A 26,180-nucleotide genomic window follows, 5' to 3' on the forward strand; every position below is an offset into this window, starting at 1 on the left:
TGACGGCCAGGAAGGACATGGCGGGTCAGGGATAACAGGGAGGGTAAGGAAAGGGGGGATGACTGGGAATGTCAGCGGAAACACAGACTGATGCTTGATTCTGAACAGTGCAGTATGCAGGCCTGAGAAGCTTGAGTATTTTCAGGTAGGCAATAGGGAGCACCTGGAGGTGTTTAGGCAGAGATATGATAAAATCAGAATTGCGTTATATAAAGAGGACTCTGAATGCAGTGTGGAGAATGACTCGCGGATGTGTGTCGGAGGTGGGTGGGGGTGAGAGTGGAGAAGGAAGCAGGTGGAGGCTAGGAGAACAGTTCTTGCAATATTGAGGTGGAATCCATTCCCATTCAGACTCCCTGACTCTGTGTTTAAGTGGGAGGAAATAGAAGCTAAATTCAAGGTAAGATATTTTCTTTCTAGTTTAAGGTAATTCCTCTAATTTCTCATCATTTACTCCTACAGCCCCGATATTTCAGCCCCTGCATTGTTCTGCCAACTATCATTGTAAGACAACAAAGAAATGTTTTAACAAGATTTTTATTTCGCTTCTCTCTGTTTTGTTTCCACAGTATCTCCCAAAATTGTGGAGATTTCTTCAGATATCTCCATTAATGAAGGGAACAATATCAGCCTCACCTGCATAGCAACGGGTAGACCAGAGCCTACGGTTACCTGGAGACACATCTCCCCAAAAGGTAAGAGAGGAAATGGAAGAATTGTTGGCCATGGCTAGGCGGTCATGGCACTGGTGACTTTGTCCAAAGGGTCCTACATTTTTGATATCCTGATAACATTGTACTCATGGTTTTGCAGAAAATTTTGGTGTTCTCTGCAAGACAGGAATATATCTTGTAAAATTTCAGAAATCATATTTGAGGATCTCTTGAATCCTGGGGAAATGAATCCCAGTTGTTTCTGGGTGAAATGGTGGTGAGATGTCCCGGGTGAACTCCACTGATCCTCTTTGCTGATGGAAGAATCAGTGCTGGTGGCATTGTTCAGGTGGTTGTTGTAAGATACTGAAAACACAAACACACAATGATGAATGAAAGCTTTGAATGGCCATAGTCCGAAAAGGAAAATGTCCAAGTCTGCTTCTTCAGCATTGACAAATATCTGGTCCCTAGCCCATTAATTGCTTTGTGGTTTTGTTGTTGTTTTACTTTGATTAATCCTAGATAACAAATATGGAGCAATGTGTGACTAAATTGCAAAATTTGCTTTGTCTAAATGTCTAGATGTTTTGGAGACCAGACCAAGTGTTGTTTTGAGCTTTCATGGATTGAACGTTAAACCTTTAGAATTTAAGGAGAGATGCCATTTATCATTAAGTTAGCTTTTATGCAAGGTGCATTAAATTATTTCATTTGTTTTTAAATATGTGCTGACTGCTTGTAATAGTCCAAGCACTCTTTTGAGCCCTGAGGATGTAGCAATAAAGCAAAACATACAAGTTTCTGTTCTCATGAGCTTACATCTCAGGAGACAAGTGACCAAAAAAAAAAAAAAATGAATATACAGTATAACAGGTGGGGAAAAGGGTGAGAAGATATAGCAGTTTACATGGACAAAAGAACCAGAGTTTGGTCGGGGAAGGTCTTTGAAAAGGTGACATTTGAGCAGAGATATGAATAAAGATGTTTCATTTCAGTGCTTATTGCTGGTTAATGTGAACTATATTTAAGTAAGTATGTGTAAGTGTGTGTGTGTGTGTGTGCGTGCGTGTGTGCATGAATGTATGTGTATTGCTGAGTACTGCAGGTTTAAGGATTCTAAAGGAACCATAGTAGTGGATATCTGCTTAGTGTTGCAGGTTGGGTCCCCAAAAGCTGACCCTGAGAACGCGATTGGTGTGCAAGAAGTTTATTTGAGGAGCTCTTGGGATCAACTCCTGTGAAAGGGAAGGGAAGGAAGCAGGGTTGGGCCAAGGGAAAAGCTGAGTTGCATGAAGACCAGTGGAATGTCTCAGGTGAGGTTGTGGAGAGTTCTGGAGCTAGCATTCCCCTTCAGCAATGCTCTCTGTTGAGGTGAGAGGCTGGTCTTTTACATCAGCAGAGCATTCAGTCATGGAATCTGGGCTGTCCCCTGAAGGATCATAACTTTGGGCCAGGGGTCTTTAGGTGAGACAATCCGCATAAGTGGCGGCACCAGAGTTCTGCCCACCAGCAGCACATGATCCGCTGGAGCAGGCATCCTTCCCTCTTGAAGGTGGTAGAGCATCGCAGTGTCCACTCCACTTGGATCTTTAAATAAAAACCATTTAGGGCTATGAATGGGCCCTAATACCTAATTCCCTCTCCCAGATAGTGACAGATTTGCCCTGATGGAGGGTCTCAGAGAAGGCCTGAAGTTTTCAGTGTGTTTGGCCTGAATTGCTGCGAGCTATCCCATGTCACCATTTCTGACGTTACCACTGTGAGCAGAGGGACTGGAGAGGGTACCCGCATGTCTGCGATTCTCTCAATTTGGAATGGCCTTACAATGGGCTGGCCCAAAATCTGGGAGGAGGCTTCTGCTGTGCATGGGACCATCTGAGAGAAGACATGGCCCTGGGGCACATCGGAAGGAGGGGCCATCAAAATGGGCAGACGTTCTAAGTCCACGGGCACACCATTCGTCACTGCTTAATGCTGACACCCAGTGCCATTGGATGCCAGGGCTGTCTGTGCCTTTAGAATCTGAGGAACATTCACCATCCCAGGTAGACCCACTTTGCCTTATGTCAAGAGACACTGGGCCCTGCCCTCGTGCAGGTCTCTCTCTGTCTCTGTCAGGTATCTTCTCTTTCTCTTCTGGCTTTTCAGCTCTTTGTTCTTTTCTGGGTCTTTTTTCCCCCTTCTCCTCTGTACATCTTCTCCTTTTGTCTTGCTCCTTCATGGTTTGTCTTTTTATTCTTTACTTTCCCTTTCTCAGCGTCCTAAACATTTGTACGTTAATTTCTTTTCCTTCCACATTTCCTTTCCTCCCTGCCCCCAGCCCCCACCCTCTCTTCTCACAATTACTTCTGTCTCTCATCTGGCATTGGAGCCCGCTTCCTTTCATCTTGCTGAAGTTCACACTGGCACATCTTGAGTGCTTTTCCCCCTTTGTGGCCATCCAACAGACTCATTTCCCTGGGGGACTTTACCTGAGCCTCTGCCAGATGCTTCCATTTTACTGGGGTTTTGGCTGCTATGGAAACAGAAGACGGATCAAGGGGAGAGGAGCAGGATAATCAGAATCTACCTGTGGATCAGAGTAATTTAGATGAACAGCCCTTTCCAGATTCCTGGTCCAGATTATCTATCCCAGATTCAAACTGATGAGACATGCCAAGCAGTAACTAATCACCTCGAACTCACCAGGGTGCTGTTTTACCTGTGACTGATTATTTGGAGATCAGAGGTGTCATTGGGCTGTTGCCAGATCTGAACTGAAACTGGAGACCTTAGCAGTCAGACCTTCATCTTTCTCCACTAAATATTTCCAAAAGGATACTTATTTTAAATAAGTTGGGACAGGCTTGGGTTCCTTGGAGAAAAAAAGGTATGACGCCTCTCAGTAAAGACTCCAGAGGCAGAGAGCTGTTGTCATCTTTTGTCCCTTCTGTGTGGGTAGATCATGTTTCAGTCTGGACCATTCTCACACACATACCCATTATAATTCCTGAATGGATAGCTGATGGAGGCTTAAGCACACTGGCAACACTGATGGCTTCATTGCATTTTTCTCCCTCCAGACCGATCTAATTGTTTTGTACATTTCTGAAAAATCCTAGTTTCTTCCATCATAACTCATAGGGTGCTGCTTGCAATAAACTTATATAAACCTCTTTAAAATATGTATTTTTAGCCTTGACCACCTCTTACATGGAAAAGGAGAATAAGAGTATTAACCACCATTTTAGTAATGGTTCATACATTTGCTACACAGGGAGTGACATCTGATTGGAAGAGGGTGGAGGGGCCTTGTCCATGAAACCATCTGCCTAGCACTTTACAACAGATGGGGAAAATGTCAGTTATCCACATCCACTGTCAACTGTCCATATCCAAGGTGGCCTCCCAAACCACAACTCTGTGCTACCATTCATCATGGGAGGTAGTTTCCTCTTATTATCGGCAATATGTCTCCTAGTTCCCCTCGTGAACCTACCACTCCTAAGAGGTCAAGAAGAAAGTACATGAGTTTTATAAAGATACCTGCCCTCTCACTACACAGCTGTTTTGGAGTGTGCAGATGTTGTTTCCACCTGAAGAGGCCTTGGTCTTTTCAGAAAGAAGTGCCTTCATTTCCCTGCCCCACACGGAAATTCCACCTGGATCTGCATGAATGTTTGATTGGCCCGTTGCCAAACTCTGTACAAGCGCTAGCATCCTCCTGCAGGGGCCCAAGCGGCATCAGGGGCCCCTGTCTCCTCTAGACACATTCCCTGTTTATGGCTCTGTGCCTTGTCTCTTGTCCTCGTCTAGGCATGCAAGAATTTATTTTTGCACAGCCCTAGGCTCTAGTCTTCCTGTATCCAAAAGAATACATTTAATGTCCTCTATTCCTCTGAGTCTTCCCTAAGTAAATAGAAATACCATCTATTTCAGATTATCCTAAAAGGTGCTTTTTAGGACATCTCTCTTCATGGAAAAGTATTCTCAAAGCCCAATTTTTATGTCTCCAGTTGCTGTTGGATTGGAAGAGCTTTAGAGAGGAGGCTGAGATTCCTATATTGCCACACCCCAGGAACCCACTGTGAAACTCAGGTGAAGGCATCAGTCTGATGACTGATGTGTGGGTTCTTGTATACGTATGGAATCAGGGATCACTGAGCATCATAATGGAGCTGCCCTCTTGAGTGCACTCACCGACCTCCCCATCTCTCCCATCAAGCAAAACACTGAAAATAAAAACCTCACCAAGGCTGCTGAAAGAATACTTTGTACCCAGTTATTGGTTGAGGTCTCAGTAAGGTCCAGTGAGCTGTTTACAGAGATGTCCCGATTTCTGATCCATGAGTTCTTTGAGACTTACGTCTCTTTGAGGGCCTACATCTCACTTTGCTTCTTCACTTTCTAGCACGATGTCCCGCACCTAGAAAGCATTCAAGAAGTATTTTTTGATTCAGTAAATAAGCACGTACCTTTGCCAGTGCAAGAGAGGCAAGCCTGTTCTCCTGGTTCAAAGACTTCTTCCTGATCCTTGAGCTATTCTCCTCCACTTTGATGTTGCTGTTGAGACCTGTGTGTTTCCTGCTGAAGCTCTACTGGGGATTCTCCAGGACATTTTCTCTGGTCTTCACAGGATTGTCAAGCCTTCCCTGAAGTTCCCCTACTGGGGGACCTGCTGTGGCAGGGCTTGACTTTTCCTTGAAGGAGAGACTCCTTTTCAAGTACTCTTTTGAAAAAGTTGAGAAGGCTCACAAGTGACCTTGAAAGTGGGTTTTCTGTGAGCTCCCTTCTGCCCCCCTCACTCCCTCTCAGTCACTCTCCCGATGTGTGTGTTTCTCTCACCTCTTCTTCATCTGGCCTTTCTGGGGCTCTTGACCCTTTTGGTGTCTTACTTTTCCCAACCCTAATTGCACCTAAACCCTCAGCAGCTCCCAAAGGTTTCATAAAAGAATCCTGGATGTTGCCAGGGAAAGTTAGTTCAACAGTATAGGAAAATCCACTGCTCCTCATGGGTTAAAAAAAAATAAAAATACAAAGAGAGAAATAAGTACAAAAAAAGAGAAATGTTAGTTGAAAAATTCTCCCTGCCCTCCCACCCCCATTGTATGTGAATTAAAGTGGGAAAAAGATTGACTGGTTTTTCCCAGGGCCATATAAAGACTCTGAGGGGCAGAATTAGAGCAGGACCACATGTCGATTAGGTTCCAAATCCAGCCCTTGTTATGGAACCCATCTCTTTCCACAGCATGCCATGGACCCATACCTGCAGCTGCCAAATCTCTTCCCTTCCCACCTCAGCTCTCCTGCTCTACTTGAAGGGGCCCAGGGAGCAGTTGGTTTTTCTGGGCCTTGTTTCTCATAGTTTTAAAAGGCACCAAAACCTCACCAAGTTGGTGAGGACAAAGTGGCCCTTGGATGGAAGCTCTTCTCCTTGCCAGTGCCCTGAGTCCTTGCCTCTGTGCCCCCCCCCGCCACGCCCACATACTTTCCCATTTGTCAGCCCTGACGGCCTTCCTCCCCAGCCGAGCAGGACACTGCAGCACTAATTGGCACCAGAGGTAACACAGCATGGGTTCAACCAGAGCTGGCAGGCGCCATGACTCCAGGGACAGCTCTGTGAAAAAGTGTCAGGAGCAGAGCTGTGGCATGCCATCGGCTGCCTGCAGCACCCTGGCACTAATGAGCAGCCTGTCAGCACCAGCATCAGGGGCCCCATGTGGTACAGGGATCATTAGGATGGCAGACAAGAAAAACCTCTCCAGCAAAGAAGAGCCGGAAATGGGAGGGAAGGAGGACAAAATGGAACTAAAAGCATCTCCTTACCCACACATGGTTACCCCCCAGCAGGTGAGAACGAAAAAGCGCACACACACACACACACACACACACACACACACACACAAAGAAAAAAGAAAGAAAGAAAAAGATGTTTATAAAAGATTTCTATGCCAACTCTGGACAACTCTTGGACTCTCATTTTGGTTGGGTTGCCCTGTAGTTAATTGGTACAGGCCATAAATCTTTTCTGCAGTAAGCCAAGGGGAACTCAGTGACTAAATTAACTCTCCAGTCATGGCCACTCGTGCTATGAAACCAGGAGGCGAGGCAAGTAGCCTAAGTTCCAAAGAAAGAGGGACCTGAGGAGAAAAAGGAAACCTTGGGATCTGTGTCTTCTTGTTACTTTTCAGGGCAGGGTCCCTGCCCAGGGAGCCTGCTGAGCTGCATGCTACCTGCCTGTCTTCCACTAGAGTGTGAGAATCTAAGAGCCACAGTTGAGAGAAGGAGCTTTTTTTTCTCTGTTCCTTCACCCTAGATATGGGTTTGGGAAATGGCCAGTGTGTCTGCTCTATATTTCTGCTTCCTAAGGGCAGGTGTGAATTTTCCAGCTCCATTCTTCTGCTTCAGGCTTTATGGAATGTCTGGCCCTTGAGGTTTTAGCTACCTCTAATGACTCCATCATCATGGGTGGAGGCTGCCTGATAGAAGGTGGCCATCTGTCTGAGAGAGATGGGCCTTGAAGGCAGGTCCAGCTGGATTTCCAGTTCATTCCACTACTCACCTACTCAGTCACACCAAGGTAGTGATGAACATTCCAGAAGAGACTTTTCTTTATTAATATTGTTCTTGCTTCTTGGCATGACACTGAGAGTTTTCATTATTTGGTTCTGGCATTTTCCCCACGCACTGCAATCACACCAACAACTTGACATTTACCACGTAGTTGGTGTGCTTACCTTTGCACTTACCATCTGGTCTCCCTAGGTCATCTCCTTGCAACTTTTGGATAGAGTTCTACTCTTGTTTTAAGACCATGCTCAAAAACTACCAGTTTGAAACCCTCCAGTGACTTTCTTCAGACAAAGTGAGTCATTCCTTTTTTTGAGATCCCATAGCACTTTACACACATTTTTAATGACGGCAATTCTTACCGCAACTCATAGGCTCATGAGGCCCTCCACTTGTCCAAGGGATCAGGGAACGCAGGAAGAGTTCTGCTGTTTTATTCTATTCTCAGTGCCTAGTTACAGCACCAGATGTTTGCAGGCCCTGTAAAGTGATTGTTAAACAATGAGGTATCCAATCTATGGATATAGTATGTTTCATTACTTTTTTTTTAAATTTAATTTTATTTTGTTATGTTAGTCACTATACAATACATCATTAGTTTTTGATATAGTGTTCCATGAGCCATTGTTTTTGTATAACACCCAGTGCTCCATGCAGTATGTGCCCTCCTTAATACCCATCACTGGGCTAACGCATCCCACCACCCCCCTCCCCTCTAAAACCCTTAGTTTTTACTCGGGAGTCCATAGTCTCTCATGGTTTGTATCCCTCTCCGATTTCCCCCCTTTCATTTCTCCCTTCCTTCTCCTAATGTCCTCCATGCTATTCCTTATGGTCCATAAATAAGTGAAACTATATGATAATTTACTTTCTCTGCTTGACTTATTTCACTTAGCATAATCTCATCCAGTCCCATCCATGTTGATGTAAAAGTTGGGTATTCATCCTTTCTGATGGCTGAGTAATATTCCATTGTATATATGGACCCCATCTTCTTTATCCATTCATCTGTTGAAGGGTATCTTGTCTCTTTCCACAGTTTGGCTATTGTGGACATTGCTGCTATGAACACTGGGGTGCATATGGTCCTTCTTTTCACTACATCTCTGTCTTTGCACCCAGTAGTGCAATTGCTGGGTCATAGGGTAGCTCTATTTTTAATTTTTTGAGGAACCTCCACACTGTTTTCCAAAGTGGCTGTACTAACTTGCATTCCCACCAACAGTGTAAGAGGGTTCCCTTTTCTCCGCAACCTCTCCAACATTTGTTGTTTCTTGCCTTGTCAATTTTTGCCATTCTAACTGGTGTAAGGTGGCATCTCACCAAGGTGGTTTTGATTTGAATTTCCCTGATGGCTAATTATGATGGACATTTTTTCATGTGTCTGTTAGTCATTTGTATGCCTTCTTTGGTGAAGTGTCTGTTCATGTCTTCTGCCCATTTTTTGACTTGATTATATGGTTTTTGGGTGTTGAGTTTGAGAAGTTCTTTATAGATCTTGGAAATCAATGCTTTGTCTGTAATGTCATTTGCAAATATCTTTTCCCATTCTGTGGGTTGCCTCTTTGTTTTGTTGACTGTTTCCTTTGCTGTGCAGAAGCTTTTTATTTGGTGAAGTCCCAAAAGTTCATTTTTGCTTTTGTTTCATTAGCCTTTGGAGATGTATCTTGAAAGTAATTGCTGTGGCCAATGTCGAAGGGGTTACTGCCTATGTTCTCCTCTAGGATTTTGATGGATTCCTGTCTCACATTGAAGTCTTTCATCCATTTTGAGTTTATCTTTGCATATGGTGTTAGAGAATGGTCGAGTTTCATTCTTTACATAGCTGTCCAATTTTCCCAGCACCATTTATTGAAAAGACTGTCTTTTTTCCATTGTATATTTTTTCCTGCTTTGTTGAAGATTATTTGACCATAGAGTTGAGCGTCCGTATCTGGGCTCTCTATTCTTTTCAAAATTAAGTCTTTCTGGTGCAAAATTGAAAACAAAAGCAGATTTAGTGAGTATAGGGTAAGATACAGCAGCTTCATCTCTTCACATCATTCTTTACTATTATAAATTTCCCAAACCAGTGCAAGGAATTTATAAGAAAAGGTTCTCCCGCCGGTCTGTCCCCAGAACCGAGCCTAAGACAGAGATAATAAAGCCTTTCTAACATGGACGTACTGAGGATTAAATGTGCTCATCAGCACCTGGCCCCATAATGACACGTAGTAGGTGCCCAATGACTTGAGCTCCCATAGCCCCAGCTGGCACCTTCCTCTCCCTCCCACCCATGAGACAAGAACAAAAGGGGAGGAAATTAAAATTCTTTTCTCTGAAAAGGTTGAATCCTTACAAAAGCCTAAGCTTAGTCAATTGCCAGAATGGATAGATATTCAAAGGTGCTTAATCAGCACCTCCCTCACCCCCCCACCATTTTCTAATTAACATATGTGCTTGATTAAAATTCCCAGAGTACCCCCAAGTAGCTATCCCAGGAGAACCAAGTAATTGCTATCGCAAAAGATATTACAGTGGTCATTGATGGTGGAAGAAAAAAAAATAATTGCATCATAATTGAAAGTGGCAGATCTCCTGTCCAGAGTAGCAGCAGAGCATACGGTATTAGGCCCAACCTACACAGAGAAAGTGATTTATTATGATAAAGATAAACCAGTGGCACAACCTCAAATCTGGGACAAAGTGATCCAGAAACTCGTTAAGCAAACGGTTTAAACACAGACACACAGGCTAAGGTGGAAAAGAAGAAAGCCGAGGAAGGCATTTACAGATGACTGTTTAACTCCGTAATTCTCTTTAACTGTAAAATTAAACAGTGAGATAGATACAGTTAGGGTAAAATTTGCCAATGTCAATAAGCATTTTTGTAAGTTTAAAATTTATGATCTAGTTTAAAGCAGTAATATAGCTGAGCAACTTCCAACTTCAAAGAAGAGGAGAATCATAAAAAGACTAGTGGGGAAATTAATGAGTTCAGTGTGCCTGGATTGAGAACATATGAAATCAAGCCTCCATCTAGAAACCAAGGGCAGGAGTGCATACCACAGACACTGTTTGTGGTTTTACCCAATTATTTTAAAACCCTTGAAAAATGTTGTAGAATCAGATGTCTGCTGAATTCAGACATTGCTAACAGCATCTTTCCCCACACTCTCCTGAGTCAGGCTATTTATATTGGTACTTGGTGACCGTTACTATGCAGAATTGTTTTGATAGAACAAAAAAGGAAACATAAAAGCAAGAAAATTGTATCATCTGCCCCACAGATGCTAACCAGCCCTGGCTGAGTAAGCTGCAAAGGGCTTCTTAAAATGGCAACCCCTCCAGGCCAGGAGATCCCATTTGTGATGAGTACCTACGGTAGGCAGCTCTACTTGGGGTATGAGAAGGGTCTCAGCAGGGCTTCAACACCAACCACAACCACAGTGACGTCCTCACCATCACACTGCTAGAGACCACTAAAGGCTTTGGGGTCTCATATCGAGGAACCACCAAAAATTGCCATGCCAGCTTGGAGAAAGTTTCCATTCCAAATATCCTTCTCACCAGGACTTCAACGTGTAGTTCTGACTTCATACCAACTTTTGGATCCTGAATCTTGGCTTGATCTGATGTGCCTGCTTTTCTGAGATTATAACCAGAGTCTCTATTATCCAAAGTCAACAATAACAGTTTGTGGCTGCTTAAAAATGCACTAGGTACTCTTCTGAACATTTACATATGGCAGTGTGGATTATTCACAACAGCAGTGTGAAACATGTCCCATGATTAGGCTGCTTTACCAGTGAGAAAGGGAGGCTTAGAGAGGTCAGGCTAATGTGTCAAGGTCACACAGGTCCAGATGCACTGCTGGCATCAAAGCCCCAGCAGTGTCTCCGGAACACGTGCCATCCTCAAAGGCTGGTCCCTGCACTAGCAACATTAGCATCACCTGGCTTATAAGCCAGAGCTAAGGTGGGACCCAGACATCTGCACATTAGCAAATCCCCCAGGTGATTGTGATCACACTTGAGTTTAAGAGCTACGACTGTATAGTAATTGCCTTGTGTTGGGCACTGTGCTTTACATACTTTATATCACTTAATTCTCACAAATGCCCTAAGAAGTAGACATTGTTTTCATTTTAGTGATAAAGAAATGGAGATTTGAGAGGATATTTTTCCCGCAAATATGAAATGGCGAAAGTGAAATTCAAATCCAAGTCTCTTTGACTCCAAGATCCATATTCTTAATGTGTATTGATTTCCTGCCTGATTTCTGACCCGTTGCTTCTTTTGGATCTTCTGAGACAAGTCTAAAGTCTGGTTTCAGACTTCCTGCCAGCCCAGGGCTTATGGCCCTTGGCTTGTCCACTTTCTCACTGCATTCTTGCAAAATGACCCACACCGTTGTTCAGACACTGGACTCCAACTGGGGCATTGTGCTTGGCCTTGGCATTCCATCCTCCCCAGTGATCCGAGGCTCCTTTCAGTGGATCTTTGCATGAATACCTCTGAGCAAAGGACAGAGCCCCAGCATGAAGGGCTGACCTTGCCTCAGTTCTCGGGTGAGCTCTTTTCCTCCCACCGAGTCGGCCTTTGTGAGTTGTATGCTCTCTCACCCTTCCCCTTCCACCTGGACCAGGACCTGTGGCAGTGATGCTGCTGCTTTCTGACTTGATTTATTTTTTCTTCATGTTAAGTACCATCATTTGCTCACACAATGGTATGTCTTCTGCTTTGATTGTTATTATTAGGTTGTTTTACATTTTAACAGCTTTGACTATGAAAAGAAATTGCTGGATTCCAGGGTATGTTTTTCCATTATCTGACTCCATTCAGTTTCCCTACGTGCCCTTGTGGTATTTGGCATACTTTATCTTCTTAGTAGTGTGAAATGCTTTTACTACTGGAGCCCGGACAGTTGGGAAGGAATGAGCAGAATACCAATGTAGTCCTCTCAGATCAAGGAGGCTCCAGCCTCCTTCCTGGCTAGACCACACAGGTTCTCCAAGGATTACTGCACGGTCAGGTTGGTCATCATATTTGAATTTGAGGTCAGGAAGCTGCAGTTCTTCCTTCCCTGGGAGGAGCATCTTAGCCACTTCTCCCCAACAGTGACTGATTCTGCTCTGCTCACACCCGCCCCTCGCCCTGAGAAACAAACCCCTCTTCCCTCTTTTAACAGAGAGTTAAAAGGAATGACTTTGGACTTTATCAGTTCCTCCATAATGGATTCAGGACCCCTCCTGTTTAACTGTTCTGCACCCAGGAGGCCCTGTGTTCCTTCTCTAATTTCCTGCATCACTGGTTTGCCCTCTACTGAATGGTTCACTGAGGTCAACGTGGTTGAAGATATTTGGCCAGTCATCTGCATGATAGAGAGAGACAAATGGCTTTCTCTCTTCATCGATTTATTTAATTCTGTCACCCACCATTCCAGAAAGGGATTTAATCAGAGAAGGTGGCATGGATTGCCCACCTCCCCCAGGAAAATCTCTTGGCAAAACGATTTGATTGTTCCTATATGAATTCTTATATTACTTAATAATTGCTTATGAAGCTACCTTCTGTCTGCTAAGTGACTGTCCTAGGCATTGCAGACACATGAGTGAACAATGCAGACAAAATCCTGGCCTCAGAGAGTTTATAGAACACTAGAAAGTGGGAGAGACAGAAAACAAGCTGATGGCTATGTAAACCTTATAATGTGTTATATGGTAATTACTGTGAAAACATTAGGATAAAAGGCAAAGAGATTATCAGCATGTGTTTGGGGCTTGCTGTCTTATTTTTTAAACAAAAACTCCTTTAATTATCAATGTTTCTGATGTTTCAAATTTAGTGTACTAAGTAAATATTAGTTTTACTATTTTTATGTCCATAGTCACTTATAACCAACATTAAGATTTTTAATGTTGTGGCAAAAGTTTTTAAATCCTCCAGGAAAATCATATTTTGTCATTAATTATTAAGATTACTTTGCATGGTTTGAGCTCACGTGGGTGTTGTAATCTTAAATAGAGTAGACAGGGATGGAGTCATTAAGAAGACAGCCCATGAAGGTTGCGGGAGGGCCCTGGGCTAAGTCCAGCAGGAGCACTCTTGGCAGGGCTGGCAGTAAATACAAAGGGCCTGAATCAGGACACAGCTGACGGGTTCAGGGTCATCACGGAGCCCGGGGGGCTACCAGATTAATGTACTGCCTACCTTCCTCTCAATAGACTATAAGCTTTACGAGGGAAGAGGAGTTCCGGATACACAGCTTTACGAGAGGAAGGAACACGCTCTTTCTTGTTTACTGCTGTGTGCACCAATGTTTAACATGTGCCTGTCAAATTATAGACGTTCAGTATTTGTTCAAGGAATGAGCGAATCAAGTCAGCATGGGATTACAGTGTGAATAGTTGAGCATGCTGGAAAGTTACAAGGTTCGAATCAGGGGAAATCGGAGGGGGAGACGAACCATAAGAGACAATGGACTCTGAAAAACAAACTGAGAGTTCTAGAGGGGAGAGGGGTGGGAGGCTGGGTTAGCCTGGTGATGGGTATTAAAGAGGGCACGTTCTGCATGGAGCACTGGGTGTTATGTACAAACAATGAATCATGGAACACTACATCAAAAACTAATGATGTGATGTATGGTGATTAACATAACAATAAAAATTAAAAAAAAGAAATTGTAGTCCCTTAATTAGTGATTGCAGATTCTAGAGAATAACATGGTCAGGCCAATGACAGTGGTAGAATATGGCTGAGACAGAAGGGAAGGTCCATGGAGAAGAGGGGTCCAGGTAGCTGATGGTACAGTTGTCTGGAAAATCATCAAAGGGAACATTGAAGTCATCACAGATAATGGCTGAGGTCAGTGACAAGTAGGGCTGTGAGCCACATGTGAAAGCCCTCAAAGAATCATGAGGAGTTCAGGACATCAGTCATTGGCAGCAAGGACAGGAAGATGCAACATTTCCAGAGGGCAAAAACTTTAAAGGGGTTTTCAATAAAAGTGTGAAAAGAGGAATGGTCTCCAAGTGATCTTAAGGAGTGAGAAGGACCATCACCCCAACCTCCAGATGCCAAAACAAACAATCCAGCAATTTCTTGAGAGCCACAGAGGAAACGTTGCCCTCAGGAAGTAGCTGGGTTTTCATTACTTAAGGCAATTCAGGGAATGGGCAGCCTGGAGGCTGAGAGCCCAGCGAAGTATTTTGCTTAGGTAGTAAGTGGTGTTCCAGAGAACATGAGGTGGGGAGAATGGGGAATGAAAGAGCTGCAGGACATTGACGATGGAGGGAAGAGGAGTTCCGGATACACAGTCACTCTGGCAGCGACTGGTGTGCGGCATGTTGGATTTAAATTGTCCCCAGGGAAGACAGTGAAACCACACTTCGCAGATTTCAGCTGCAGCCTGCGCCCGTGGTAAGGGAATCCCTTTTCTTCCTGAACCTTAAGGTGGGGTGGTAACAGTGGTAGCTTTTGGCAAGGTCAAGTCTTTATTTTATGACCCAGAGCAAGGGGACTGACTTTTAGGAGGCCATTAAAAGGTCAAATTCAGAGATCATGAGACAGCAGGAGAGAAGAGGAGAATATGGAATTAAGAGATATAGCGGAGGGCAAATTACCAGAACCTGGTGATAGGGTCAGTGTGGGGTGGGAGTGCGGGTGGAGACTATGTTGACAAGAACTCCTAGGTGTCTGGACTGGTCTCCTTATTGCCTGTTTTGGGGGCTTAGGGATTATCTATCTGGCTTTTTTCCCATGTGGCAGTTGGTAGGGTATTAGGAACTAGCTGGTGTCTGATTTTTTTCGGTCCATTCATCCACGTAGGTTAGCTCCCCTTTCTCCAAAAATGATCATAACAACTCCAGACTTATTTATTTTTTAAAAAAATCAGGATTTGTTAGATTGTACAGAAGTGATTGAGTACAACAGAATTATGATAAATAAGCAGAAAGAATCATCTTTTAGTCAACAGATATTTATTGAGTATCTAAAACACAACAGTGCATATCTAGGTGCTTCTGACTGTGTGGTGAACACAGCATTCAAAGCCTCTGCCCCATGGAGCTGCCGCAAAGGAGTGTAGATAATACTTGATAAATAAATATGCCACCTAGTCTCAGGGACCAATAGTACTGTGGAGAAAAAAGACACATTTACCCAGAGATGCGATAAAGAAGGAAAGTGGTACTACTTTTGATAGAGTACCAGGAGCAGCCTTGATAGATACCTAGAGGCCTGAGGGAAGGGAACCCATGAATGAGATGTATCAAGAAAGAGTGTTCCAGGCAGAGGTACCTACAAATACCAAGGCCATGCATACAGAACATGCTTAGTGTGTATGAGGAAGCTTATGGACCCAAAAAGTGATATGGTATGTGATTAAAGGAGCCAAGGCTCAGATCATGTCTTGCCTGGAAAACCGTGTTGAAAACTTTGGAATCTGTTTGAATAAAAAAAACATTGGCCAGTTTTAAGAGAGTGAAATGATTGAATACATGTTGCTCAAAGGTCATTTTAACTGCTTGAAGAGAAAGACAGGGGTCAAGAGGTGGGTAAGGGTAGCAATTGGGATGCCAGTTCTGATACTGCTTTGGCCCCTCAAGAAATGATAATGATGCAGACTATCATGGTAAGGTTGAAGGTGGTAAGACCATGTTTAATGTGGAATATATTCTGAATTAAAGCTGCCAAGATTCACTGACTGATTAAACATGGAGTTTGTGAGGCCGGGTTAGGAATCAAAGGTGACTGAGATCTGTGGCCAGTGCCACTGATGAATATCCACATCATTTTCTGCCACCAAGAACTCCAAGAGGATCAGGTTTGTAGGTGGAAACAGGAGCTTGGTACTTAAGATACACAAGTGCCAATGTTAGGAGAGAGCTGATTATACGAGGGTGCAGGGGCTAGAGAAATAAATGTAGGGGTCAGCAGCATCCTGATGGCATTCAGTGCCATGAGGCAGGCTGTCACCTCCTATAACATGAGGATGCTTACAGGAGAATTCTGTTGACCAGACCTTGGGGCATTCACATACTGGGGTGCTAAGACGAGAAGGATGCACCAGGACAGACAATGGTGAGGCAGTGGCCAGAGAGCTACTAAGGAAATCTGAAAGACAAGGGAAGAGGAGGCTTCCTAAAAGGGGGAGGGGGGTGATGGATAGCACAAGGGAGATAGGGACGAAGAATTGGCGAAATGCACTTGCATGAGACCCTGGCTGGTGAGAATGGTTCTGGTGCCAGAAAATACGGGACAAGATTGATTGGAAAGGGAGAGAACGGGCTGGATGAACGGAGAGGGTTATAAAGTCTTTTGAGAAGTTTTGCTATAAAATATAGCACAGTACAGGGTTGGCTGTTGGAGGGAAGTATGAGGGTAAAGAAGGATATTTTCCCAAAGTCCAGTCCACAGCTGGCTTCCGTTGACCATTCCTGGGCTATTGTTGCTGTGTAATTACAGTGGGTCCTTGAATAGCATGGGTTTGAACTGCCTGGGTCCACTCAGGTGAGGGTTTTTTTATGTGTGTGATTTTTTTTAATATAAACACAGAACAGCATTGTAAGTGTATTTTCTCTTCCTTATTGTTTTCTTAATAGCATTTTCCTTTTAGTAGCTTCCTTTATTGAAAGAATAACAGCATAAAATACATGTAACATACAAAATATGTGGTAATTGACTGTTTATGTAATTGGTAAGGCTCCCAGTTGACAAGCCATTAGTAGCTGTTTTGGGGGCACAAAATTTGTATGTGGACTTTCAATTCACAAGGGCTTGGCACCCCTAACCTCCATTTTGTTCAAGGGTCAGCTATACTTGTGTTAGGGTTCTCAGCTCTTCTTCTTCCTCAGGTGAAATAAAAGAAAGATTTAGCTAAGACTGGTCTGTGCATGTGGAGCAACCTACAAATTTTGAGTGACCCCAAAATTTCTCTACGTGGCTTTTGAGTGATCTGGGAACTTAAGGCCAAAGTCTCCATGTTGCTAAAGCAACTGACTGTTTTTGACACTAGGGAACATTGTCTGGAGATGAGACTCTTTGCGGCCAAATCTAGTGAAGATCCCACTGGACGTTGGTAGCTGAAGCACTTACGGGAAATGTTCCTTGGAGTGTGAAAGAGCCCATGAGAAGGAGCATTAAGGATGACATCTGCTTATCTCTCAACCTCCCCTTAGAGACCAGGGCAGAAGTACTCAAAGTCCTCAATATTTGACCTTCCATGACCTGATACTCAACTAGAACAGTGTATTTGAATTCATCTGTTCTTCAACACCAGAACAGGAACTCAGTGAGCCTTGGGCAGCCACTCCTATGGCCACAGATGATTATCCAGGTGAAACTCCTCCAGGAAGCTCCAAAGGGGATGGAATATGAAGGTCAACTAACTACTCTAGAAGTGCCAACAAACACAACCCCCATCCTATTCTGGGGGAAACATCTGTCTGGGGCAAATACTTTAGTTCTCTGCAGATCTATGCCCTGGAAATTGTGTGAACATCCCGTTGCCTCAGTGTTGCTGAGTCTAGGTCAGGCAGGATAGAGGAAGCAGATAATCTGTGTTTCATCTAGAATAATGTTGGAGATGGAGAATAGTTCGCCAACCTGGAAAAATGTACCAGCAATGACAGGTAGTGACATCTTCTCCACCTAATCCTATAAGTAAGTTCCTGAGAATCCTTCCAAATTATTTCTCTTCAAAGTCCTAACCATCTTCTTCTCATTGCCCACATTACCCTAGAGACATTTCTTTCCTTTGAGAAGGGGAAAAAAAAATCCTTGATTGTTAAGACACATTATGAAATCCATGGAAAGATTGGAAGGAATTGGTTCCATCCTTCTTTGCATCTCTGTTTCCAACCAGAACCCTTGGCCCTTGAGAATCAAGGACAACTTAATGAATGTGACCACAATGTTTATGTCAACATAATTTTGCTTCCTTTGGCTTCACTGCCAAGCATCCACACTGGCCAGTCCTTGTTCTTCTCTTAACCAGTCACATTCCTCTGTGTGTTGATGTTTTCTCTCTTTATCACAGCACTTTTCTAGGCCTCTTGATTTTGGTCACTCAGGTGTTGTCATGGCAATGACATCCTCAGTAGAGTGGTGCTGCTCATGTTGTCATGGTTATAAGAACCTCTTGATGAGAGCCCTACTTCATTGTTATAATGCGGACAGCAGTAAAGGACCCTCGGATCTCTTGGCAAGCCTGAATTCTTAGGCTAGGAGCTAGTGTTTCTGTGCCTAAAAATGTAAGTGGCAATAATTAGAGAAATAGCAGCGGTCTAAAATTTTTAGATTCTATACACATGGAAAGAAGACTGAAAGAGGGATCATCGTCATCATTACTATAAACATGTCTTGCTCCTCCTCTCCATCATTATCATCATCATCATCATCATCATTGTAGCCAATATTTTTACAGTAGTTGTCTATGTTCTAGGCACTATTCTATGTGCTTTACATGTATAAACTTTTTTAATTTTCTTGATAACCTTATGACACAGGTATTATTACTGTTCTTTACTAGTTGAAGGATCTGAGAACTAGAGAGCTCATATAGGTAGGTAACATGCTCAAATATGTGCACTATTATGGATGTGGACAAGACTTAACCAGGCAGATGGGTTGCAGAGGCACCACTCTGAACCCATAACTCTCCTGCTTACTGTTGTGCTGTTTTATAATCAAGAGCAAAAACCAAGATGAATCAGCCCATCAACCAAAGGAGTTGCTACCTCAGATCATCTTTTTTTTTTTTTGCTAGAATTCAAATAGTTTCAATTTTATACCATTTTTAAGTTTTAAAATATTTTCACATTTTCATTTGATTCTCTAACAACCATATGAGGTTAGTATTGCTATTAGCTTTATTTGACAGATGGGAAAACCCAAGTTGAGAAAGCCTATGATCTCCCAAGGAAACAGCTGCTAGACTGTGTGTCAGACTAGGCCTGGACACGTAACCACCACTGATTCAGAATCTAGTGCTTTGTTCTGCACTACTGCATAACAGACCATGTGATATAGCCCTGACTCTGGCTCTGGGGAAGAGAATGGCCAAACCACCTTAAGTGCAGAGTGGCTAGCAGTCAACACAATGGTGATAGAAGGAATAAATGATAGGCCTTGCAATGTCATTCAAGTAGCCATTTGTCCTCTTTTGCCCTCCTTATTTTATGCCTAATAACTCCGCTATTAGAGGTAGCTACTTTCATCTATCACAATCTAGGCAGGAGAGCAACAGCCTTCGTTCCATTCCATCTGCTGCCATTGACTCAGTGCTACTTTGAGCAAGTCATTTAACCTATGTGGGAGAATCCCAATAAAAGGTTAATTACAGCTCTCTGTCTATGCTGATCTTCAGAAAATGACAATTAAACATAAATAAGTTACTTAGAAGCTGGCCTCTAAGAAAGTACAGGTTTAAGGCAGAGAAAGTTCAGGTCTAAGAGTTGACGAATCTTCTCATTTGAGCATGAGGAGATTGGAGGGAGATATACTGCATGCAGGATAGCACTAAGGTAATAAAGGTGATAAAAACAAACACAAACAAAAAAGTAGCAAAGGCTTATAGTGTTCTTATAATGTGCTAACACTTTACCTATATCAACTCATCTCATCTTTAGAACTACCCTATGAGTTTAGATACTATTATTATATATATTTGACTGTTAAATAGTTTGTTAAAGGTCAAGTAGCTAGTAAGAGGTAGAGCTGGAAATTGAACTTTGCCTTCTGGATCTATCCGCAGATATTGGCATGTTGTCTTTCATGGTCATGGATTGGGTCCCAGAAACTGCCTGAGCTTCATCAGAGGCATGACATGGTAAAATTTCAAGACTTGAGTTCTGATTATACCATTCTCAAGGCAGTGTCCCCTTGGCCACATTGCCCACCCTCTCTGAGCCTTAGGCATCTCATCTGTAAAGTGAAGATCATAATAGGATGTGTATCTGGGCTTGTTGTAAAGTTACATGTGATAATCTATATAAATGCATGCCCCTGTGCCTGGTATAAAATGAAGTCTCAGTAAATGTTTGTCTCATCCAAGGTGGCACTATCAGTGAGCATTAGTGTGTAAATATCTCTGTCATTGACAGTAGCATCTTATCTTATTTTTAGAGATGAACAGGCTGCTTTTAATACTTGAATGACATGTTAAAGGTCACATGTGGTAAGTAAATGCGGCTCTCCTATTTTTATGCCTTCCCACAATACCTCAGTTCATCCACTAGGGTTTGGCCTATACTATTTTTAGCTGACTTCTTGGTACACAGGCTACCATTTCCTTTTGACAGCCTTTTCCAGAGCCTCAGTTTTCCCTTGAGTCAGACCTCCAGCCACTTCTTAGATACCCAGCCAACACCACAGGTTCCTAACAAACGTCTTTGAATGGAGATCGTGACTGCTCGTGGCTTTGTACCATCCTTTCTTTCACCTGTAAAAAGAATACATTCACAATTAGTAGCATCTGATTTGGGGAGAAATGGAAGTTTAATTAAAATAGCAAAAAGTAATTGAAGTTTAACCAAAAACAATACCGTGTCCTAGGTTTAATAAACAAAACGCACAAATAGGAAAGGCTATTTGTAGTCTAAAAACCAATTTATTTGGTATATAATGGTCCAGTCTCGAAGTGGTTTGTGTTCTCATCATTTCTGGTAAGCAGCATTCTAGCCACATAAATGAAGGGCATTTGGCCATAAGCTGGGATACTTGTCTCTCATTTAGGGTGTGAGGCCAAAGAGCCCCCTCCGTTCCCACTTCCAAAAAAAGTAGCTTGGAAGTAGAAGTGATGCTGTCCACGGGGCTTGATGATATCAAGATGCTTTGTTGCTATCCTCATGTGATACTTAAACATCGGCTTTGAGGATGTTTCTATGTGCCTTTAAAAATGAAAACCCTTTTCTCTGCCTAGCTAATCGATAGGGCAGCCTAGTGGGAGAAGACCCGTCTGCCGCCCTCCCTGAGTGCCATGGCTGCTGAGTGAGTTGAAGGAAGTGAGAGAGCCAGGAGGGTCACAGCGGTGTCTCTTTCAAGATCCAAGTTAGATACGAAAGGGAATTAAAAACTTCATGTTGAGTTGTCGTCACTCTCTCTGTGTCTCGCCTGGGAGAGTTCTCCAGCTGGAGAGTGCTGAGAACACAGCCCTTTGGAGCTATTACAATTCATATTGACTATAAACTTCCCACTGCGCGAATAAAGGAAGGAGGTGCTTGCCAAGTGCTTGGAGGGGCAAATGCAAGTTATTTCACCATCTGATGATATACGCCACATTGGGAAACATTAGGAGAAAAAAGAAAAGAAGAAAAGAAAGTAGGGTGTGTTGGGAGGCTGTCAACTGATCATCCAGCATTCCTTGGTGAAACTCGGCCAGAGGCACATTAGCGAAAAGCAACAGGCATCCAGGCCCTTCTCCCCAGCACATGTCTTCACTAATGGAGATTGGTTTCCTCTGGTCTATACCTGGGAAAGGAGAACCTGCAATACACAGATGCCACCCGGCATCCCAGGGTCACACATGACAAGAGGAGGGAGCAGGGAAAACTGGAAAGAGAATACCACTGCTGTCAGGACACTTGGTTTGACTCTTTGTTCTGCCAGTTACTAAGTGGGTAACCCTCAACAAACCAGTTAACCTCTGTGAACCTCTGCTTCCTCATCTTTAAGGTAGGATCACAGTATGAGATTAGCAGTCCTACATCACAGGTGCTTTGTAAACATGAAAACATGATTGCATGGTCCTTCATTCAAGTTCTATATCAACCCATGCAGAGTCTCCAGGCAATGCCAACCAAGTCAAGAGGACAGGGAGGAGAGATGGAATCCCAGTACAGTGCAGTCTTCTAAGACAAAGATGTTTTTACATTTTTGCGACACAAACTCAAAAAGCAAATGTTGTAACCTTTGATTATGACCGTTGTTACAACAACAGAAATTATCATTTGGTAAATCTTATATTTACTTACACAGCATAACTAATTTGAAAGTTCACCTAAGCGTTTCACCAGTACTATACAGAATGTAGCCCAAGTGAGTGAGGGGAGTTGAATCTGCTTAAAAAGAGCAGAGTAACAGGACACAACTGTGCAGACCAGAAACCAAAAGGGAAATCACAGGGCAAAAGGCAGAGTTGAATATGTGCTAGTTTTAGAATCAGTCCAGGATCTCTGATTTCCAAAGGAGTCAGGACCTTAGAGCCATCTCTGGTCCTTCTTGCCCTAATTCATGACACCAGGGATCTGCAGACTGTGACCAGCAGGCCACATCTGACCTGCTACCTGCTTTTGAACAGCCTGTGAGTTCAGAAACAATTTCCACCTTTAAATGGCTGAAGAAAAACTAAAGAAGAATAATACTTCATGACATGTGCAAATTATTTGAAATTAAAGTGTTTTATGAGAACATAAGACAAAGTTTTAAGAGAACACAGCCATACTCATCTGTTTACAGCAGCTTTTGTCTTGCAGTGTCAGACTTGAATAGTTGCAACTACACCGTATGTCCTACAGAGCCTGAAATATTTATTATCTAGTCTTTTAGATAAGAAGTTTGCTGATATCTGAACTACGCAAAGACTGACTCTTGACAGTTCTGATCACTGCTATTAAAATTCTAATTTTTATCCATATTCCCCTTCCTTGGTTCTCTTTCTTGTAACTCCTTGAACTTGCAGTTAGGATTGTGCTCATCCGTATTCAAAACCATTCTTCCAAGGGTGGTCCATTCAAGAGTGGCCCCATGCCACTCCTCAAGGGCTCCTCTCTGGCTCAAGCTGTAATGCTCCACCTGGCAGCTATGTTTTGACTTCTTCTACCACAAGGTACTCATTTGTTGGGCCCCAGAAGAGTACTTCTGATTTCCAAACCATTCTGTACTCTTCCCACTTTGTCTTTTTCGGGGTTGCTTTTGTCCGGGGCAAGATGGGAGGGTGGGTCATGAAAATCCAACCCTAGTCCTAGGTCTTTGATCGTATCAGCTTAAAACATGCTCACTGGTCTGCTGTTGATTCCAGTTTTACCTTCGGGGAAGTGTGTTCAGTTGTTGTTGCTGCTTTTATTTTTCATATAGTATTTTAAGGTGACATGAGAACCTGCCTTCACTAGTAGTTTTAATGATGGGCACCATCTCCCGGGAGGAAGACATTTGCATCTAGATCAGCACCTTCCAACTATCCCAAGTAATTGCAGACTCCTTAGCTCTTCTGGTTTCACATCCACATTTGACCATCACCAGCATTACCCCATCCTCCCATTTCTGTCAATAATCTGTCTGTAGCATTGAGTTTATTTGTGAAGACAGGCCTTATGTTTCCTGGATGATCATGGTCACATGTGCTCTATTTGATTTATTATATTCCTTTGGAATTCCTCAGGCATCTCCAAGATGAATAGTTTTTCATAATCCCATCATTATGATTTTATAGTTTCAAAAATATTTTACACATTATAATAACAATTTGACCAATGAGAAAAAGGATCATTCTGTCAAAGAGATTTATTTTCTATTGAGATGTACTTTGAAATCCTGTCACTCACTTTCAAAGTGAATCCCAATTTTTACATCAAAAATTATTTAGTGGTTATTGCTAACTGTTAGAAGTACAGGTGTTATTTATATTCTTCTTCATAACTTTTCTACTTTTCAAAGTGTTTAATATGTGTTTGCAACAATTTCATCATCATAAATTTAACCTTTAGAAGTAGATTTTAAATTTTCAATTCTAGTAAGATATGCTTGGAAGAGACAAGACACTGAATTAAGAAGGCTAGGCCTTGATTTGCAGGTGAACTACCAGCAAATTGCTGTATCTGAGACTGATTCTCTCCTGACGACAAAGCAAAGGTCTTTTGGTTTATTTCCTCTTTTTCTGTGATTCCTAGAGCTCCAAAGAGCTCCGTGATTCCTAGTGCTCCAGATCTTAAGACTCTGTTCTAGATGTCAGAATCAAGCCATTCCCTTGTTGTCGCCAAGGGATACATTCTGCAACAAAGCTCAGATCCCAAAGTCAGCCCAAATGAGTTTTCTGATACAAAGGGAGGTAGGTGGTCATCTCTGCTTCCATCTTCAGTAAATATCATTAGAATCATCTCCAGACTCTTTGGGGCGATGAAAAATGCTAGAGTCCTCTGATAATGCATCATTGGGAAGCAGAGTGTGTTATCAAACACCTGTCAAGCTACAATTGCTCTTTGTGTGTGTGTGTGCATGTAGGAGTCCATATGTGTGCACGTTTGTTGTGTGTGCACGTGTGTGTCTGTGTGTGTCCTTAGTTCTCATTCATCTCTAGCCTCCAGACTATTCTTCCAATTGTATTCTAGTTACATTGGATTGAAAAGTGATGAGGTTTCAAAATTAGCAGTACTAGAATTTAGTACTTCGGGTAACACTGGAATAGAAGAACTATTAAAATTATTTTTTTTTTGTCTTTTCTCAACTTTTTTCTCTTTTTCCTTTGCCCTTTGTACTACCCTGTGAGAGTCCCTGGTGATTTTCATCAGTTAGCTGAGGTAATGTCTGTTGAGACACATGGGACTCAGAGAGACTGCCCCCACCTGGAAAATCAATGGTTAAACAGCTGACCGAGTCAAGTGTCAGATGTGTTTTCCAAGATAGTTCCACAGAATGCTAGATGTGCCTACTGATTATCTTATCATTAGGACTTTTAAAATTGAACCCCTGGGAAAGCTTGCAACTAATTAATGTTCAGCTTTGCATATACTGTCTCTTTGAACAATATGGTGTTGTTGACAAGTACCAGAACTTAGCACTTAGTCATACCCTCAGTCATCAGCAATGCTGGGAACCTTTTTGAAATACATTTCATGGAAGTGCCGGTTTAAAAAATAGGAGTACCTGGGGCACCAGGGTGGTTCAGTCGGTTGGGCGTCTGCCTTTGGATCAGGTCATGATCTCAGGGTCCTGGGATAGAGCCCGTGTCAGGCTTCCTGCTCAGTGGGGAGTCTGCTTCTCCCTCTCCCTCTGACCCTCCCTTCTGCTTGCACTCTCGCTCTCTCTCTCAAACAAATAAATAAAAATTCTTTAAAAAATAGGAGTACATATATCCTGTTCATCAAATATTTGAGATATATATGCATATATATACATATATAAACATATATATGGTTATATATATTATTTAGAACCATCAAATATATATATAAAACATCACTCATTCAATTTATAATACTTTGATCCAAATGGCTGTTTACAAAATATAAGCTATGCTTGAAGAATGATTTGCTCTCATTGAGGTTAAAAAGCATCATTTAGCAACCATACTTGGGGATGTATTTCTTGCCAAGCTCTGTACAGAATGCTCAACACCTGTGATCACATTTAATCTTTGTTAACAGCCCAATGGGATAGGTACCCTATAGTCTCCATTTTACAAATAAGAATGTTGAAACCTCAGAAAGGTTAGGGAACATTTCCAAAGGCACACAGTAATGACTGCTGTGGCTATCATTCATTAGCTCTTAGGGTATCTACAGAAATTCATTTTGCACAGAGGGAAACAGCATGGTGGAAAGAGCATAGACTTGGAATCAAACAAACCTGTGTTTGAATCTTAGGGCCTTTGTTTAATCTGCTTCAGCCAGTTTCCTCACTCATAAATTGGGAATAATGTATATTGCTAAGAGCAGGAATGCGTAACTATTCTATGTCAACTCTAGGCATAAAGGACATTTAATCAATGGCTGCAATGATTATTCGTGTTGTGGTAAAGAGATGATAGAGAGACCTATCTATATATGAGTTAACCATGGGATGGACCAAGCAATGAAAAGGTTTGAATCAAAATCAGAGCAGCTATGATACCGCTGTGGAAAGGCAAAGGATGAGTAAAACTGGCTTGGTGGGTTGTATTGGTGTTAACAAATGATGTCGAGCCCCTCCATCAACTGAGGTAGAAACCCTTTCACTGGACTAGGAGCTGCTTTCATAACTCCCTCTTATGGAATGGATAGGGCAGAGGCAAGGCTGCGTG

At 42.7% G+C, this 26,180-nt stretch overlaps 1 protein-coding gene and 1 long non-coding RNA gene across 10 annotated transcripts in view; both read left to right on the forward strand.

The window, feature by feature from the left end:
• Positions 1 to 26,180, forward strand: part of NTM (neurotrimin) — a 948,438-nt gene that overhangs the window by 836,992 nt on the left and 85,266 nt on the right. For all 9 annotated transcript variants that reach the window (XM_027580143.2, XM_027580137.2, XM_027580141.2 and 6 more), the window contains one exon: positions 570 to 695. In XM_027580143.2, the coding sequence (XP_027435944.1) occupies positions 570 to 695 (126 nt within the window). The remainder of the gene's footprint in view (positions 1 to 569; positions 696 to 26,180) is intronic.
• LOC113914697 lies at positions 18,342 to 20,353 on the forward strand. Its single transcript, XR_003517508.1, has 3 exons — positions 18,342 to 18,438; positions 19,941 to 20,015; positions 20,312 to 20,353. It is a non-coding gene; the product is annotated as an uncharacterized LOC113914697 (long non-coding RNA).

This window comes from Zalophus californianus, chromosome 11 (genome assembly GCF_009762305.2).
Source record: "Zalophus californianus isolate mZalCal1 chromosome 11, mZalCal1.pri.v2, whole genome shotgun sequence".
NCBI lineage: Eukaryota > Metazoa > Chordata > Mammalia > Carnivora > Otariidae > Zalophus > Zalophus californianus.